At 48.2% G+C, this 20290-nt stretch overlaps 1 protein-coding gene across 1 annotated transcript; it reads left to right on the top strand.

Moving 5' to 3' along the window:
* Positions 1-5480: 5480 nt before the first annotated feature.
* LOC124705442 (fasciclin-like arabinogalactan protein 9) lies at positions 5481-6414 on the top strand. The gene has a single exon (XM_047237164.1). It carries the CDS (start codon positions 5481-5483, stop codon positions 6225-6227), a length of 747 nt encoding a protein of 248 aa, XP_047093120.1. The 3' UTR covers positions 6228-6414.
* The last annotated feature ends 13876 nt before the right edge of the window (positions 6415-20290 follow it).

Below are 20290 nucleotides of genomic sequence, written 5' to 3'. Positions count from 1 at the left end.
AAAAGCTGTGGATGAAAAGGAAGAAGGAGGAAGGATTTCTGGAATTTCCTGGCTGGAAATTCCGGCCCGAATATTCACGTAATTTCCGGCCCCCAATTTTTCGCTAAGGACCTGGAGGTCCGGGTACCCTGGACACCCCCCCCCCCCAGAAATTTGGAAGACATTTGTGTCGAAGGGGCGGAAATTCTGGGCCCAACTTACACCGGAATTTTCGCCAATATTCTGCAACGGCTACAATGGGTGGGGGTATAAATACCCCCTTCTTCTTCCAGCTCAAGTTGCTCATTCTTGCTCAAGTTCATCCACCATTAGAGCGACTCCAAGAAATAGAAGATTCACTAGATCTCCTCCTCCAATCATTCAAAGCTCTTGATCTTTGGAGAATGAAAGAAGAAGATCTCGATCTACATCTTCACCGAAGCGATTTACATTTCTCCCTCATTTGATTGAGGGATCATTTGCTAGTATTCCATTTGGAAACCCTAATTGCTTGTGGTTGATTTGTTCTTGTTATTATTGTTGTGTTGTTACAGCTATTGGGAGCCTCCGATTCAGTTGTGGATGTGTTCCAAGAACCTTGTAAAGGCCTGGTTTCCGCCTCGAGGAAACCCCTTAGTGAAACTGGGCTAGGCCTTTGTGGCGTTGCTCACGGGAGACCTGAGTGAGGCCTTTGTGGCGTTGATCTGGCCTTTGTGGCGACCACACTCCTCCAAACGTAGACGTACTTACCCTCAAAAGGAAGAAACTACGGGAATCATCTCCGTGTCTCCGCATGCTCCACTCTCGGTTACCTCTATCCTTATTAGCTCTATTATATTTTGTGTAGCTATATCCTGCTTAGTTGTGTATCTTCTCATATAGGTAAATTCACATAGTTGCATATCTAGAGAATTTACCTTTGTGTCAAGCCTAAATTGAAAAAGAACTAAAAAATGAGTAGCACCTAATCACCCCCCCCCCCCCACACACACACACAGTAGGTGCGGCATACGATCCTTTCAGCAGACTTCCTTCTTAATTTTGTCGAGGAATACAAGTGGTGGCGCATGCTTAATTTTGGAACGCTCTTTTCGTTCCAAACTTTTCAAGTGGCAAAGCAAGCAAAGGGAAGACATGGCCTTGCAGTTGGGAGTGGGGTCGGCATCATGCTCGGCCAATTCTCGATGGATAAACCTGTCCATTGATTCGATTGTACATTGGGAACGCCCAACCAATCTTTGATACCTTGCCATAAGCGTCGTCTGATGAAGCGGCAATTCATGAAAAGTGGGCAACCAACTCTGTTTCTTTCTTGCACAAAGGACATGGACTACAAATAGACCAACCTCATTTTTGTAAATGGTCCATCATCAATGTTATATTTTGCATTAGAAGCCAGGTGATTCTGTTTTTGTAGGAGGGTCCCAACCCCTCCACACCGTCTTGTACATGATGGAGACAATTGATCACATGAACTGCACCTCATACGAAGACTTGGCTCATTATTGCCCATTAGCTTTGAGCTTCCAAACAATGCCATCTTTCGTGTTATCATGAGTTGCACGCCTTACAAACGAACATAAAGATCCACAAATTGTGTGAGGTGCTCCAAGGAGAAATTTTTCCCCAAATCCATTTTGCTCACTCAAGCATTATCTTTCATAGCTTGGTTTACCTTCCAAGATTTCCTTTTTGAAATAGAGAAGAGGGCGTGAATCGTGAAATCTTTTGGCTTCCTACCCTCAAGCCATGTGGCCTCCCAAAACATTGTCTTACTCCCATTTCCAACCGTGATATTGGTGGTGGCAAAGAAGATGTACATGTCCTCCGAGGAGCATGGGTTACCGGAACCCATCCAAAAAAAATCGAGGTCCTTCTACTCGCGCCAAGGCCATCGTAGACGAAGAGCCGTTGCAAACTTGTCCAAATTCATCACACCCAAGCCCCGGCGTTTCTTAGGGTGGCACATCGTCTACCAATTAACTTTATTTGGCCCTGGTGGCGGTGTCTTTTGCCGACCAAAGAAAAATATGTGGCTTGAGAAGCAATAACGGATTTGACAAAGATGGTGTGACCGGCCATGGATAAATCATATATACTTACTTATTTGTAAACGGAGGGAGTAACCCCACCAGCAAATCCACAATGTAGGCCGGGGAGAAGGACGGGAAATTGACCATAATGGTGTACTCATATTTCAATCAATATCTAACGCAACTTTGGATGCCAGGGACAGAGCAAGCCGCCGCCCGCTCAGCAGCATGTGACGATCACGAGGGTCAACTGCCTCTCGCCGAGAATCAGATGCTGCTGTTGCAGTTCATTCATCGGTGACCGTTAACTGGATCATAAATATTTTCTCCCGTCCCGTGGATCGGTGGAATGCTCCGATTTCCCATGTAAATCTCGCTGGGAACCACGCTCCTGTTTCAATAACGTAACGGCTACTCTCCGTTGTTGTCGTATACAATCTCCCTCTGACTGAGTGACTCTGATTGTTTAGTCTGCTCATATTCAGTAACAGAATCACTTGCCTGTCTGTGCTTGCGAGATCGCACGGTCAATTAGTTAACTTCACGCGGCTCAAGGAGGGATCTTGTGAGAAGCGAAGTCCACCACATTCTACTTTGCAAGTCTTGGAGCTCTTGTGGAACTAACGGAGCTAGAATCGAACCTGGGTGATCGACTACACGAATCACCTGAGTACTTTTTCGGTAATTAATATCGGAATATACCAATTAGATCTAGCTTGTGTAACAACGCAATACCTTAATGGTAGTATGAATGTAGACAGCAAAATAGTTCCCACTCTCAAAATACTGTCTTCAATAACGTCATCCAGACACAATCAATTGAGAACAGACTTTGGATTTTCACTCTAAACGATAAGACTTTGAACTTCACGTGTGATGTCGCCCCCACTTGTATAATACTGCCCGATCAAAAGATCTTAGGTTTTCATCTGAAAATAGTCTCCACTCTCAAAACAATGTCTTCAATAAGATTATTGTTATGCACAACCAATTAAGGACATACCTTGAATTTTCACTCTAAAAGGTAAGACTCTGAACTTCACTTGTGATGCCGCCCCCACTTGCATAATGCTACCGCCAAACCCAGAATACGAAGCAAGTCCCTAAACATCGCAGAACCTCCATCGCTAGTCAACTAATTCAGCCTTCGTGATATTCTCGGCTTTGATTTCACCACGGATCAGAAAATCATCTAATGGCAAAATAGAACAGAGCTTCGCAACACTCCCTCCAGAATCAAATGATCGGAATAAAATCATGGGTGCGCATAACCGAATACCACCCGATCCAGCAAACATCATAAGGTACACTGTTACATTCATCGGCGGAGCATTCCAAAACTCCACACTTCAGCCAAATACAGAAGGACACTATAAAGTATACATGTGCATTTCTCGAGCCGGGCCAACCAAAGCCCGACGCGAAAAATCTTGGCCCAAGCCCGGCCCGACCGTCGGGCTGAAAAAATTGGCCCAAGCCCGGCCCATCACAGAGAAAGCCCATCGGGCCTCGGGCCGGGCCGCTTCAGTAAATTGCATAAAATCTTGACCTAGGCCCGGCCCGGCCCAAGCATCGGACCAAAAAATGAGGCTTATGCCCGACCCGGAGGCATGGTCGGGGCGGGCTTGGCCCGGGAATTTCGGATCGGGCCGGGCTGCCCATGGCTAGGTATACTATCAAGTAGGTCTTCGTCTTGGTGCGAGAGGAACTCTAGGACCACCACACCTATTTGCGAGACCAGCAGCCCCCACGCCGCGAGTCAACCCTGCCGGATCACCAGAGAAGAATAAGGCGGCACGGAGCACTGATGAATCTTGGCGGAAGCCATGGTTCCTGGGCCGATTGGGCTCAAGAGGGCCCAAATCTGGCCCAAAATGCCACCCCCGCCAAATTGCCGTCGGAGGCAATGGCCACCACGGTCCACCCACTCCTCAACGTCGACCGCAAGTGCATCAGGCCACGGCCGCCGCTGCCGTGTCGCCCGACGTCCTCAGCATGCGCCCCACCGCCTCCCATGAAGCGCCGCCGCAGAGCCCTCTCCATCCCTTCGTCCTTCGACGGGAGGCGCGCCGCCACCGCCACCAGAGTCGGTAGCGGCGGCGGCTTGAGGGGCGGGGGATGAGGGGGCAGCTGGGGTTGCGACGTTGGGGCCTTCGCTGCCGCTTGTGAGGGGAGCGGCACGGGAGGGTTTTTCCTGAGTACTTGACCTACTCTTAATAATTTTCTGAAGGATGATGAGGTGTGGCTCGCTGGATCAAAAATTTCTTTAGCTGGAGAGATTCTGTAGTCAATTGCCCTCCCGATTCAGCAGCAGCCATGAAGCGAATCAAATCATGGTGGTGGTGATTGAGCAAGATAAGCTAGCCACGGCCAAGTTGAGGAGCGGTAGCTGAGTACAGCTCTATCCTGTTCAAGCAATTATATGCTCATCACGGCAGACAATTTCAATGCCGATCGATCGCCGCCCTTTGCTGCTGCTTCTTGTATATTTTCTTTTTCAGTGGAAGCACCTGGGCTCCTCCTCTACAGCTGCCCCATGGCTCTATACCCTAGCTTCACCGTTCTGCAGACCCACTAACCCAGATATACACACATGTTTTTGTCGGCAGATCGAAGGGAGTTGCTGGTCCAGCACCAAGTCTGTCTTCATGGCACTCCTATTGTGCTGATGTGTTCTCCACTTCTATGTCCTTTCGAAATTTGAAATCGTGCAAACCATTCGGAGAATTGGAGTAAAGAGAGGAGGAAATGTTTAACATACAGGGCTGGAGTGGAGGAGCATCTTTTACCTGGCGTTTCTGATGGATCCTGCAGCGGACCCATGTGTTCGTAATTCAGTGTTACAGGGAGAACAAGAAGCCTGAAAACCAGTTGGCTGCCTTCTCACCGAGAACATTTCTGCACATGCCATTGTGTCACGGCCAGATTGACAGTTCCAAAACAAAAACCTGTGCTGCCCATCACGCGCCACAGCTCGATGCAAGGCTGTACCTGTAACGACGTTGCAGCGAACGAGATTCAAGCGCCACTTATCTGAAGAAATTCTTATTTTCTCTTTCGAAAGAGAAGGAAGGCTTTGAGGCTGATCTGGCCTGCGTACTTTTTTTAGTTAGGTGTCTGGCATGTGTACTTAACTTATCTGAAATCTCAAATCAAGCCGATCTGCATCTCCAACGGTGCCATAGCTGTACTTTGAAGGAGAGAAAGAATCGATGGGGATCGCACGGCCAACTTGCCATTAAAAATCGATCGTCTTCTCCCCCAATCCATGCGCCCCACCACCATCGTGTCGGTAGCCATATCAGACGGTCAACACTAACCTGCCAGACTGGTTCGCATCTCACCTCACGCAGGTCCAAAACCCAAACCCATCTACCGTTATATACCACCCCACCAACGCCACCGTCTCCATCCCAGCCACCACTCCACTCCACTCTAGCTCGATCTACTCGGAGCAAGCCAGCAGCAATGGCCGCCAAGAGATCCGCCATCATCCTGCTGGCGGCAGTGGCGCTGGTGGCTCTGCTACCGGCGGCGCTGTGCCAGAAGGCGGCACCGGCCCCGGAGGCGGCGGCGCCGGCAGCCCCGAACGTGACGGCGGTGCTGGAGAAGGGCGGGCAGTACACCAAGTTCATGCGGCTGATGAAGTCGACGCAGCAGGACACGCAGCTCAACGCCCAGGCCAACGGCTCCGACACCGGCTTCACGGTGTTCGCGCCCACCGACAACGCCTTCGACAGCCTCAAGGCCGGCACCCTCAACTCGCTCACGCAGCAGGAGCAGGTCTCGCTCGTGCAGGCGCACATCCTGCCCACCTTCTACTCCATGGAGTCCTTCGAGACCGCCTCCAACCCCGTCCGCACCCAGGCCTCCGGCGCCGACGGGCCATACACCGTCAACGTCACCGCCACCAGCAACAGCAACGTCAACGTCTCCACCGGGCTCGTCAGCACCGTGCTCGGCTCGGCGCTCAGGGCGACCAGGCCGCTCGCCGTCTACTCCATCGACAAGGTGCTGCTGCCGTACGACCTGTTCGGGCCCAAGCCGCCCGCGTCCTCGCCGCCGGCGCCAGGGAAGAAGCCGTCGACGACCAAGGGGGGTGTCGCCGCGCCCGCGGGAGCGGAGGAGGAGGAGGCCCCACCTGCCGGTGCCGCCGCCGCTGTCGGCGCCGGGTGGAGCTTGGCCGCCGTGGTGGCCGCCGCCTGCCTCTTGTAAGCAGAGGATCGATGCTAGTCACGTGCACGTTCATGTGCGCGGATTCGAAGAGTGTACTACTGTCTAGCTATTGTTACCGTGTTTCTTTTTCTTTTTTCCTTTCACATTCTTCCTCCCTGTTTCTTTCTTTTCTTTTCGTGGTTTTGTCTATTCATCCAGAAAGAAAGATTGGGCAAAATGTGATTCACTCTTGAGTATCTAAATTCTGTATTTGCTCGGTCCAGCTTAGTACATCTAGTCAAACGTAATTAAGTTACTCCATCCGTTTTTTATACAATCCAACAAGTGGGACTTGACGTGATAATTCCGGGAATTTGTCGATCGAACTCCGTTCGTTGGGGTGCGCCAACCACTGGGCTAAACCCACATCGTCTAATCGCACATTTCAATGAAGAACTTCAACAAACAATTTGATCAATAACATACTAGTATAGGTTATATTTCACCAATATTCATAATTGATAGTGTTTGAAACAATGTGTTTTTATGTCATATAACATGTATTTTGTTGGTAAAAGTTTTGTGCCAAAATGTGTAGTGATCTTATATATATAAAGGGAGGGTATCAGATTTCTTCATACACGCACAGATTTTGTTTGCAAAATGAAATACTCCTGTAACTAGATCTTCGATCGATGCCCGTAGTAACAGAAAACAAGATTTGGCTTCACTAGCTTTGTGTTGATATGCGTATTCTTTAGAGATAAGGGCCGCTTTTCGAGGAGCTTGGTGTCAGAAGCTGACTAGATCTATCTGAGCATTTATCACCCCAGAGACAGATGGAGAGACTCCAGACTGGCCGAATGAAGCTCCTTTCTTCCATGGGTTTTGTTTTAGCAGATGGGCTACGTATGGATCTTTTCTTCAATGGGTAGTTGGATCCTCAGCAGGCTGGTGGATTTTATCACGGGCCAACGCAGCCAAGCCTCAAGATCATCCACAACTGTGTAGAACTGATAGTATAACTCAAATATTAATTCTAATGAGCAATTAAATACTTTAAATAGTAGAAGTGTAAATTACGATGAGTTCTATGAGCAAACAAAAAGGGGTGACCTCGCAATAAATTTGAATGCGTGCAGAGCGATGAACCTTGAACAAAATAGTTGGACGGTCCAATGCACTGAAGGAGGGTCAAATAGGCCGTTACCGAGCTAAGTTTTGCAGATTTATAGGTGGAAACAACTTTTGTTGTCCTGGGTTTGGCGGGCCGTAACCCGGTTTTGCCCTTAGGATGCTTCGCCGGTGTGCAATGAGATTTTGTGACATCCTAGCCTAAGGCTTAATAGGACTGATATGATACTCTTTTCCAGAAATTTATCTCCAAATAACTTCTGGGGCAAGATCAACCCGGAATTTCTTCTTGGGTGTGAACGAGTGAGGAAAAATGTGCAAGAAAGACTAGTGTTGGTTTATGGGAGCCAATCTATAGATCTTAAAGAGTAACATGCTCACTCCGAGGTGGTCGGGGTGTTACATATTTCCTCAAAATGATGGTCAACTGTTCCTAAAAAGAGGAAAACAAAGTTAGCGATCAACTAAATCCAAATTAATAATACCATAATCTTATATGTCATCCAAGAGACTTTTGAATCATAATATGAGCGTAAAGCGGCGGCAGGGAGTGCATCCACCACCGGGGTAGTTCCCCTCATCTGGCTGCCATATTGTCGCACGAAGGTGTGAGGAAAGTGGGAGAGGGGAGCACGTGTCCTCTTAGGTCCGCCGAGTATTCTTTGCGTATGAGTTTGCTCTCTAGCTACCATATTGTCACGAAGGTGTCGGGAATGGGTGAGAGCGGATCATGGGTCCTCTTAGGTTTGTCGAGAATTCTTACGAGTGTGAGTTTGCTCTCCAACTATATCGTCGCACGACGGTGTGGGGAATGAGGGGTGGGGGATCACGGGTCCTATTAGGTATGTCGATACTTGTTAACTATATGAGTTTGTTGATCCTTATTGGCAACACTCAAGCCGAGTAACTGATGTCTTTGAGAATATATGTCCTCTTGCTATTCCCATATTGTGGTGATGATTTTCCAAGCCGTGGACCTGAATAGGTTTATGTCCTCACAGAGCATAGCATACAAATCTTGTGAGTTTATGTCAATGTTTCGTGTTGCTTTTGTTGATTATGATCTTTTATGGAGTTTGAGTCACCCTCTTGTATTCCCGCAAAGATCTTGTGGTTTGATGATCTACACTTTTTGGGGATCATCCTAGCTAAGGCCAAGTATGTTCATCGATCATTACTTCCAATACTTTTGGCTGGGCGACTCCAAGGTTTTTTTTTCCGAATAGAACTATGGCATTAAAAGAAACAACGAACTGTACAAAGCACCAGAAGAAAAACGAAAATTACAACGATATCCTTGAGAAGCCCTTCATCTTCAACCTCCAGATCGTGTCGACGGCGCGCCACCGCTGCCGCTGCTCCCTGAGTCAGCCTGACATTGTTGGTTGCATACGGGAAGTCGCTGAACGGGTCAAAAAGACCACATCCATCCCAGAGACGAAGAAGAAGGAAGAACTGCCGATGAATCTCCTTGACGATCCAAGATCCCCACAGCGAGACGAAATCCTTGAAGACCACACCACTTCCACAAAGCCTCTCGACGATGCTTGGGATTGAAGCCGGGGAGACCTTATTGCACGAGATGCCACCACCACCACCTGAGCGCCGCCCCTACAAACTTTGACCCTAAAAACGAAGAACGGAGAGCCCTCCCACCGATAAGGGGCGAGATCCACCATGCCTCCATGGCCCAAAGGCCACAGAGTTGAGGCGATCAGCGGCGGCGCCGGCAGGAGGCAGGTGGCCGAGATCCAATCGCCTGTTACGTGTCTTGGGTCTTGTAACGTTTTGGCCCGACACTAATTACGATTTCGCCGCTCTCGTATAATTTATTGAACCATTGGCAATATTTTGTCTTGCAGAGGTTGATACCACCGAGAAGATGTTTTAACAAGTTTCATTGTAAATCATTTTTTCCCTAAAAACAAGATTCCTAGCCCCTGCCACTACACTGCTTTCCCTCAAAATAAAAAAGGTACACTTTGCAAAGGTTTGAGCCTGGCCCGATGGCATAGCCCAACCTGACCCGACCCAGGTTTGCTGGGCCGGGCTGCCCATGCCCATGTCAGTCCCGTTGCATGTTTGGTTCGCGTAGGTGGATGAATATCACGAGACCACGAGAGGTTTGGTGGGGTAGTGTAGACTGTAGAGTGCGAGTGTAGAGAGACACGAAGCTACTAGTGCCTAGTGGAGGTGAGAGATGATGTAACTGAAAGACAGGGACGGCATGTGGTGCCATTGCTAGTGCCAGCCAGGTTTCGGTGGTCAATCGCTGTCGCTAATTGGAAAGCTTGTGCATGGCTGATGGCTGCGCTGGGGAAAACCATTTGTTTTCGCCCAACCGGCAACGGCTGCTTTGCTCCGTCAGTCTGTCCTCACCGACTTTCTTCCCTAGACCTCCTCCGCGATCCAGATTTGCGCCTCAAGACGGGGTCTCCCATGTACGATACGTATACGTATGCACCAGTCACATGCGAGTGTAAGAACGCGTACTTTTTATTGCTGTATTTGCGTCGTACTCTCTGAAGGTACGTACGTAGCGAAAAAAATATATGATGCACATATACTCGGATTAAGCGTACGTGGAGATGACGCGGGAAACTTACGGGTATATTTCTTTTTGTCGATTTCGAGCTGGCAAGGTCCTGTCGTCGTGTTTGATCGCGTAGAATGTGGCTACGTAGGGGCATCTCCAAGAGCCCGACGCACAGTGACCATTTCCATATATATGGATATTAATGGAGGAAATCTTAGCCTAGCGGTCAAGCTAAACTGACCGGTTTATTCGTGCCGACGCATTCGTGGCTTAAATTTAGGTTCGGAATGCATTGGCGCGGATACGAACGTGGTCTATGCATGCGTTCACGCCCTTTTTCCATCGGGTCTGCCTGCCAAATACCGCGCCGCTTCACGTTTTGCACACGACCAATGTCACTACAACTTTCTACGTTGCGTTAATGTCGCTACCTCGCCTTCCATGCACTAGTGCTGGCGCGAGCGGCGCACGGGCATACACGCCAGACATTGAAGGCGAGGCAGCACCCCAACCCTTCTAAGGTTAGCAAGTCGCGAACGTTATGGCCAAATCTTCGTCAATAGCCAACGCAACTGCCACTGCCCACGTTTAAATCCATCGAGCACGAGCGCCAGGGGCATGCAAGTGGTGGTCTTTCCGCAAGAGGAAACACGGCCACGAGGCCGGCTTGTCTCGTGGCAGCAGGAAGAAGGCGCGGGAGCGCCACCCCGGTAGACTACGCGGGCCGGATCTATGATGAGAGCCGATCGGTGCCTTGGCAGGATGTGAGCCTATCGGCCGGCTGGTATCTCAACTCGGCACACGGTGCCGCACGGCAGCTGCCGTGACGAGATCTGTTGTCGCTGCTTCATCCTGTCGTCGAATGTGCGCGTTGATCCCGTTTGCGCCCTCAACTCCTACAACTAAGTCACGTTCGGGACCCAGGAGTTCCACTCGTGCCGTCGAGCGGGTTACCTTGGCGACATGGACTACATCAACCGAGAACACAAAGTCAGCCTCGACGACGATGAGGAGGACGAAGACGAAGGCCAAGACGACGAGGAGGACGACGACCATGATGACACCCTCTTTGACAACGCAACTGCTCTAGGCGGCGGCGTGAACGAGGAGGTCCATCCATCAGACCTCCAGCCGGTGGACCTCACGGAGGAGGAGGCCATTAAATGGCCATCGCCTAGAGAGATCACCTCCAGATAGTCCAGTGGAATGGCTTTGCCGTCCAGCTACGGGAGTTCGTGATGGCTCAAGGGAGGTCGGTGACTCCTGGGCGCACCGAGTCGCGCGCCGCCATCTCCTCCCGCACCTACACGGTCGTCACCACCTCATCCCGCACCAACACCACCGCCGCCGGTGCAACAACCGACTCTATACTGGCCGCCCCCTCCGGTCTTCATCGATCTCGTAGACGACGAGGAGGAGGAGGAGGAGGAGGCGGGCATGCATGGATGGTGTCGTAGTTAGCTAGGTTTTAATTTCTAGTCTTTTTTATTTAATTTTCAAACCATGATCCAAATGTAGGCGCGCTGAAAACTAGCCATTTCAATGTACATGGTCGGATCAAAGCGGAGCAAAACGGACACAATTGATGTGTGAAATAGATCGAGCAGCTGAAAATGCCCTAAGTAATACCGGGTTTGGTGCCGTGCTGGCGTGGTGTGCGTGTACGTGCCCGTGAAGATATCGCGTTGGACATTTGGTCCGCGTGCACGGAGGATCGGACGTCGTTCCCGGGTCAGGTACGCCGTCGCCGTCGCCGCGATACCTCCTCTTCCTCCCTCCCTTCTGTTCGTCGGTCGGCGACTGCTGCGTATACTTGCGTCGGCAGACGTGTCATCCAACTACGTTTTTTCTTTATACATTTTCTCCAAATATACTACAGCTAGCGGATCCCAATCATGGCTCACTCCAATTTCACACACAGGTACGCGCGACCGATAAAAAATGGGACGAGACAGCCACGGACGGAGCTCGCAAGCCATCGACCGGAATCGAGTTTCCTTCACGTCGTCGACGGCGGACGTTGGGCGGGCGCTGTCGCCGGGCCGACGGTTCGACGTGGACAGCCGGATCGCAGTAGAGCCAACCACGACTCTACAAATACTGTCGGTGCGACCAGCTAGCAAATTACATGCGCGCCGAGAATCAACCGACGCTGGCTACCGTTGATTGTTTTCTCTTCACAACAAACTCTGCCCAAATATTCCTTCTTCTACCGCAATCATCTGTGCCACCAGCTTACATATGGCTGTATTATATGTACATGACCAACTGTCATGCACGCACTTTTTCGGCTCGGACATACAGGTCACACCCGACCGACGAAAATAGCGTGATAAAATACATTAGGCGCCATGCAGGATCGCTATAACGTATTCAGCAATCCTGTTTGTGCTTGGGGAGGTGAAGCATCAACGTCGTCGGAACCTGCAGGATGCTGCCTGGATTCACCGCCACATGCATCGCATGCAGCCACCAGGTAAAACAAACAAAACGTAGTAGGCCGAGATGAGATAGACGCATGAGAATCCAATGAACTTTACCCTGGATTAAATGCAAAAAACCCAGCTCAGATTCGCGTCCAATTCAGGTTATCACATTGCGCACGCCTGCGAAACCTCAAAACAAAAATCTCACAAAGCCTCAGGGAGGATCCGTCCAGATCAGCAACATGGACGACGGCACAAAGGAGGGGAAGGAACCCCCACAAGATGCCATCAGGTATGATCCCCTCGTTCGGGGGACGCGAGATGATGGATGCGCGAAGAGCGGAGGCACTGTCTGGCGGCCGCGGGACTAGCGGGGGCTATGTGGATCTATGCTTTGAAGATGGTTTAGTGGTTTGACGGTGGAACGGCTTTTATAGCGTGTGCATGAGGTGCTGAGTCTGCTACACCGGATGAGCGCTCCTGTTTTCTCTAGAGGATGTCTCTGGTATGCGATGTCTCCAGTTCCTATTTGATGGGAGCTTTTCGTGTTTTTAGATCATAATGTCCTAATAGCATGATTTTCACCGATTGTCGGGTTTATAAATGTTGTGGGGTGGATTCGGTCATTTTTATGTATGCTTCTTTGTCAAACCTTAGTTCAATAATAATTTATGAAAACAACATCATGCATCTTTTTGATGCAGAGCCTAATGATCTCATCCTCCATTTCGAAAAAGGTATAACCCCCGTGGACTCAAGGATTATGCCAAGTGTGTTGCATGTCCAACATACCCAAACGAACTCCTAGTATAGAGCACGACATTACAAGTGAGACCAAGCTAGGCATGTGAAATGACCCTAGGCATGTAAAACTAACATTTAATATATCAAGCATAAAACCTAAAATACACTATCAACTATGTATATCAATAACTTATGCTAAACAAGATTGGCAACAAGGTGATAGCAATATACTATATAACTTCACGCACGAAGCCTATAACTAACGTAAATGCACAAGTAAAGAGGCTCAGGTATAGAAATAACCAACGCACGTAGAGACGATCATGAGGTTCACTTCCTTGGGAAGCTAATCTTTATTGGAGCGGTGCACATGCACAATGCTCCCGAAATGTCACTATGGCTCACCATATTCTCCTTGTCCTCTCGAACGAAGATGCTACGGTCAACTACGGGGCCCTAGAGAGTGGACACAACAAGCTTGTGCTAATCTCCACGACTTAATTGGAGGCTCACAAGAACCACCAGGAAGCTTTACACCATCAAGATTGAGCTTCAAGGTGCCACAACCATTTAAGGTTCCAAGAACCAAAGAATAATAAGCTCATGAAATTACACCAACCGAATCTTTGTGGCGAACTCAAACCGATGCAACTATGCAATGATAAGAACACAAGTGCTTGAGTCAATCTTTCCCAAATCCCACCAAATCAACAAATGCTATGAAGGAATGTGAAAGTAAGAACCAAGGAGGAGGACCAATTTCTACAAGATCTAGATCCAATACAGTTCCCTTCACATAAAATAGATATTGATTGGTGGAAATTTAGATCGAGATCTACTCTCTCTTTCCCTCAAAACATGCAAGATACATGAGAGGAATTGAGAGATTGGGCAAGATATTCAAGTTTAGCAAAGGAGGGGAGAGAGGAAAGAACAGTCGGCTCCCATTGTGGAAGAAGGTAGCCTCTTATAAGTCATGATGGAATGTAGCCGTCACAACTATTTTATTCCAGAAATTTCGCTGATTGACAACCGTGAGTCACACCATGAAAGGATCGTATGCCGCACCTAGAGGGGGGGTGAATAGGTGCTAACCAATTTTTAGTTCTTTTTCAATTTAGGCTTGACACAAAAGGTAAATTCTCTAGATATGCAACTAAGTGGATTTACCTATATGACAAGGATATCAACTAAGCAAGGTATAGCTACGCAATAGGAGATAGAGTGGGATAGAGGTAACCGAGAGTGGAGCACGCGATGACACGGAGATGATTCCCGTAGTTCCCTTTCTTTGCAAGAAGGTACGTCTACGTTTGGAGGAGTGTGGTTGCTACGCAAGCCAAACAAACAGCCACGAAGGCTTCACTCAGATCTCCTGTGAGCAACGCCATGAAGGCCTAGCCCACTTCCACTAAGGGATTTCCTCGAGGCGGAAACCGGGCCTTTACAAAGTTCTTGGGGCACACATCCACAACCAAATTGGAGGCTCCCAAATCTGTAACAATACAACAATCAACAACAACACATCAACAACAAATCAACTAGGGAACCAAATAGGAACACTAGCATGAGATCCCTCAAACAAGAGAGGGGGAAATGAAGAACGCTTCGGTGAGGATGTAGATCGGTGTCTTCTCCTTCGAATCTCCAAAGATCAAGAGCTTTGGTTGGGGGAGGAAGGAGATCTTGCAAATATTGTGTTTCTTGAGGTGGCTCTAATGGAGGTGGCTTGGCAGATTTCTTGTATAATGATTGAGCAAGCAACCAAGGTAGAAGAAGGGGGTATTTATACCCCTCTCAAAAATGAGCCGTTGCGGCTTCCGGGGCCGGATAATCCGGCCCAAGTAAGGGCCGGATAATCCCCCCCCGGATAATCCGGCCTACGGAACAAAACCGTGATATTATCCGGCCAAATGTACGGCCCTATGCCAGAGAAGCTTTTCTTCCAGTCCTTAGCCAAAAACGGGGGGGCCGGATATTTCCAAAATATCCGGCCCGGATATTCTGGCCCTGGTACAATACCGGGACAATATCCGGGCAAATGTCCGGCCCTATGCCAGAGAAGCTTTTCCTCGAAGACTTAGCCAAAAACAGGGGGCCGGATATTTCAACAATATCCGGCCCGGATTATCCGGCCTGGCCAACTTTTTCTGATAACTTTTGACAGACGATCAAATCCAACACACATGAATAAATATCTATGTAATCCCTGTACCACTTAAACAAACATTAGTGTATCACATATATTGACATCAAACACACAAAACATAATGTGAGAGATGTTCTTTCAATGTCCCCCTTTTTGGTGTTTGATGACAATATACGGATTTGCAAAGGAATCACTATAGAGACAAGCATGATGGCAAAACATAGAGGCACTCCCCCTACATGTGTGCATATAAGTAATTTGCATTTGAATACAAATACACAACACATAGGAGTATGGTGCCTCAACACAAGAGATATCCAACATGAGCTCTAACAATAGACATTGACACATATGAAGTTGAGATAGGATGCAAGAAATCATACCCATGTGTAGATATATAATGCGGAGATATAGCATCACACATAATGTAATATCCTTGATCTCAACAAATAGAAATCCGAAAACCATAACAATGTCTCACACCACATAGCACATAGTTTTGAACGGCACACAAACAAACCAAATAGTTCAAATAAAGAGGGAACACAAGCACTATAAGAATGATAAACGCATATGCTTGTGCCCAAACCATGCAAATCCCCGAGAATCCTAATAGAACACTTCTCCCCCTTTGACATCGAGACACCAAAAAGGGGACAAGCGCGATGCTACACGTCCCATGGGAATCACTCGGAGGCATCATCATCATCGGACTCGTACGCCGCATCCTCTTCTTCCTCATCAGTGTCAGGTGCATCCGGAGAACGGCGAGAGGTGTTGGACCTTTGAAGGCAATCATCAAGATCACTCCATGGAACCTGTGCTGAGTGCCATCCACTGTAACCCTGGTGAGCTGGAGGCTGAGGCGGGGGTCCTTGATCACCACTGAGCTTGTGAAGAATAACCGCCTGAGTATGCTTAATCTCAGAACGCTCTCGGCTAGCTGCATAGTTCTCCTTATGGATCTCAATGTTCATGCAAAGGATGTGACGCTGGAACCAACTAAGCCGGGTCACTTGCTTCCTCATAGCCGGGACATCACGGTGACGAGCAGGAGCAAAACCACTAGAACGAGCATCACCCATGAAAGTGTCAGGAGCAGGTACAGCTGAAGAGACTGGCTTAACCTTGTAGGCCTTCTTGACATGGTGCTTCACCAGAGGGTACCCACTCAAGTCTTCACCAACCACAGCCACGGAGTTGTTGATGAGAAGCTGAATGTAGGGAGCATAGGGTATGGTGGTCCGGGAGACCATGGCATCATGGATCTCATGGAAGATAAAGTCCATGACATCAAGAGTGTAGTTCCGTTCCTCAGACGCATCACGAGCACACTTACAGCTGAGGTGCATAAGGTTCACAAGGACTCCCCGGAGAGCATCATTGTTACCACCACTTGGGCAAATGGTTGCCCGAAAGAACCGAAGCAGCTGATTGTATATGGGAAGCAGCCCCTTAGCAAAACCAATTTTTCCCGCTGAGGTATAGAGATGCACAAGAGCATTCTTATCTGTCTGTTGTGGTCCATGAAGGCGACGACCCCCATCAACGGGAACTCCAAGAAAACCAGCAAATTGGCGCAGAGTGGCACTGCAGTGAGTGGAGCCAGTCATCCATTCCATAGTGCGTTCCTCATCTTTCTTGATTGCCAAAGTGGCAAAGAATTGCTTCACCAAATCTGGGCTATAGTCACATTGAATCTTCATTATATCATGCAAACCCAACCTTCCAGCTACCCAGATTGCATCTTCAAAGTAATTGTTTTCAGCCAGAATGTCCACATCGATAGCTTGCATGGGTCTCAGATTCTTCATGGGCTCATAGATGTCCTTGTAGATGAATTCCTGCTCAATGCACCAGTATCTCCTGCCCTCTATCTCCTCATCCCTTGGGACATCTTCATACCAGTTCTTCATGCGGATAGCGGAATAAGAGACTGGGTCCATGGCCTTGTAGTTCTCCCTCACTTCCTTGTTCTTCTGCCTAGAAGTGACGGACTTGCGAGGTGCATTGGGTGCATACTCGTCACTAGATCGATCATGCCTTGAGCGTCTCCGACCACCCCGAGAAGCACCACCTGTGAGAAGCAAAGGCGGGTAGCAAAGGAAAGGTAATGCTCATAAGTCATGTAAGATACGATAATATACTCGAGAAACATGCTATAAGTCGGTACAAATCTAGACATGATAGATTGAAGCAAAAACTGCAGCGGCGATGAAGCTCCGAGCCGGATAATCCGGTGTCCCCTGGGGCGGATAATCCGGCCCGGCCGGATAATCCGGCCTGCTCGGGGCGGATAATCCGGCCCTGCGAGATTTGCGGTTTCCAATCAAAAGCTTGTCTAAGACTAGATCGGCCTCATAGCATGCAAGAGGAGTACACTACAATTGATTTGGAGCAACTAGACACCAATTCCACCAAGAAAATAGCACATATAAAACACAACATCTAGGGTTAGAGATTGTGAATCATACCCACATCCATTGTGGAAACCGCTTGGAGGAGAAGGTAGCTAGGGAGGAGATGCACCCGATCCACCCAAGAACTCCGAGAGGGGGCGGACGGAGCGTCTCCGGCGAGGAGGAGGAGGTCCGGCGAACTTGAGAGGAGAAAGAGGAGAGAGAGGCGCGTGGGGGGTGGTGTGAACCGTTTGCCCCCCCCCCCCGCGGCCTCGTCCTCAACCCTTTCAAGTTCTGCCCAGGCCGGATAATCCGGCCCTATCTTAGGGCGGATAATCCGGTGTCTCCTGGGGCCGGATTATCCGGGGTTCTGGAAAATTCCAGAATCACCGGGAATCCGGCCCATCTTTCGTTGGTTATTTGCATGACCCATATGTGATGCAATAATGTATCATGTCACATATAAGGTGCAAATTTACCAATAAGATGGAGCAACCTAGATCATCCGACCGAAACACCTCAAACTCCAAGTTTTTACCAAACATGACAAATGAGCAAGATGGAAATGGCTTATAGGAGAGAGTAGGCTTAGGTTTTAGAAGATACAAACTGTTAATGGTACATGGTCACTCAAGTTTGCAAGATATGAGCAAATAAGGCCAAACTAGAGTGATTTCCCATAAGAACATGGAGTTGTCAAATAAAAGGCGATAAGATCCAAATAACTCCAACTCTTCACAAAGAAGAGTGTGGTGGCCTAGGCCACCATATATGAGTGTTGTGGCATGGCACCGCGAAGATATATCTTGGGTCCAAGCCACTACTCATCATTGAAGCTCACATATCAACATTTGATATAAAGAGAATGATTTCTTAATGTTGGCATTATGGGGGGAGGGATAGCTCAATAATTTAAACCGCACTCCCCCTATTTCCATGCCCACATCTAAACCAAATAAAGTTTTGAGACGAAGGTGTGTTTGCAAGATGGTCAAGCTATACTCCTTGAATCAATGATATTTAGCTCATTCCTCAAATAAGAGAATCTTGCTTCATCGAGAGGCTTCGTGAATATATCGGCAAGTTGATCTTTGGTTGGAACATAGATAAGCTCAATATCACCACGGGCAACATGATCCCTAATGAAATGATTCCGGATCTCAATATGCTTCGTTCTTGAATGTTGCACCGGATTATAGGCAATCTTGATGGCACTTTCATTGTCACATAATAGAGGCACTTTGTCACAAATGACACCGTATTCCTTTAAAGTTTGCCTCATCCATAACAATTGAGTGCATCCACTTGCGGCGGCAACATATTCGGCTTCGGCGGTGGAGAGAGATATACAATTTTGCTTCTTAGAAGACCAACACACCAAGGACCTACCAAGGAATTGGCAAGCCCCGGAAGTTGATTTCCTATCATCCTTGTCACCCGCCCAATCCGCATCGGTATAACCATTGAGAATAAAACTTGAGCCTTTGGGGTACCAAATACCATATCTTGGGGTATCAACCAAATATCGAAAGATTCTTTTGAGAGCCATCATGTGGCTCTCTTTAGGAGAAGCTTGATACCTTGCACACACACCAACACTCAACACTATGTCCGGTCTAGATGCACAAAGGTAAAGCAAGGATCCAATCATGGAGCGATATACCTTTTGATCCACCTCTTTACCATTGGGATCTAGTGCAAGATGACATTTGGTCACCATAGGAGTGGCCACACCCTTCATCTCGGTCATCTTGAACCTCTTGAGCATGTCTTGGAGATATTTTTCTTGGTTGATGAAAGTTCCTTCCCTCAATTGCTTGATCTCAAAACCAAGGAAGAACTTCATCTCTCCCATCATAGACATCTCAAACCTATCGGTCATAAGCTTTGAGAATTCATCATTGAAAGCTTTGTTAGTAGACCCAAATATAATATCATCAACATATAATTGGCAAACGAAAAGCTCCCCATTGACTCTCTTAGTAAAAAGAGTGGGGTCGATTAGCCCAACATCAAACCCACGGTCTACCAACAATTCCTTAAGGTGCTCGTACCAAGCTCTAGGAGCTTGTTTGAGACCATAAAGTGCTTTATCAAGCTTGTAGACATGGTTAGGAAAGTTGAGATCCTCGAACCCCGGGGTTGCTTAACATAAACCTCTTCATGCAAAGGACCATTAAGAAAAGCACTTTTCACATCCATTTGTTGTAACTTAAAGTTATGATGCGAAGCATAAGCAAGAAGGATACGAATGGACTCAAGGCGAGCCACGGGAGCATAGGTTTCTCCAAAGTCAATACCCTCAACTTGAGAGAACCCTTGAGCCACCAATCTTGCCTTGTTCCTCACAACATTTCCAAACTCATCTTGCTTGTTCTTGAAAATCCATTTAGTGCCTGTAACATTGCGGCACTCCTTTGGCTTCTTAACTAAAGTCCATACTTTGTTGTGCTTGAAGTTATTGAGTTCTTCATGCATAGCTTCCAACCAATCCGAATCTTCAAGGGCTTCAAATACTTTCTTGGGTTCCACTAAGGAGATATAAGCATGATGATGGCTAAAGTTCGCCAATTGCCTTCTTGTGGAGACCTTTACCCTTACATCACCAAGAACCTTGTCATGAGTGTGTCCACGAAGTTCGAGGTTCCTTTCTCTTCTTGCTAGACGACGGGCCTCGATCTCCTCCTTGGTCTTTCTAGGCCTTGGAGGTGTCACTTGATCAACTTGATCATTTG

This window comes from Lolium rigidum, chromosome 4, assembly GCF_022539505.1.
Source record: "Lolium rigidum isolate FL_2022 chromosome 4, APGP_CSIRO_Lrig_0.1, whole genome shotgun sequence".
NCBI lineage: Eukaryota > Viridiplantae > Streptophyta > Magnoliopsida > Poales > Poaceae > Lolium > Lolium rigidum.
The sequence above is the reverse complement of the archived record's forward strand: the minus strand, read 5'-3'. Positions and strand labels throughout refer to the sequence as shown.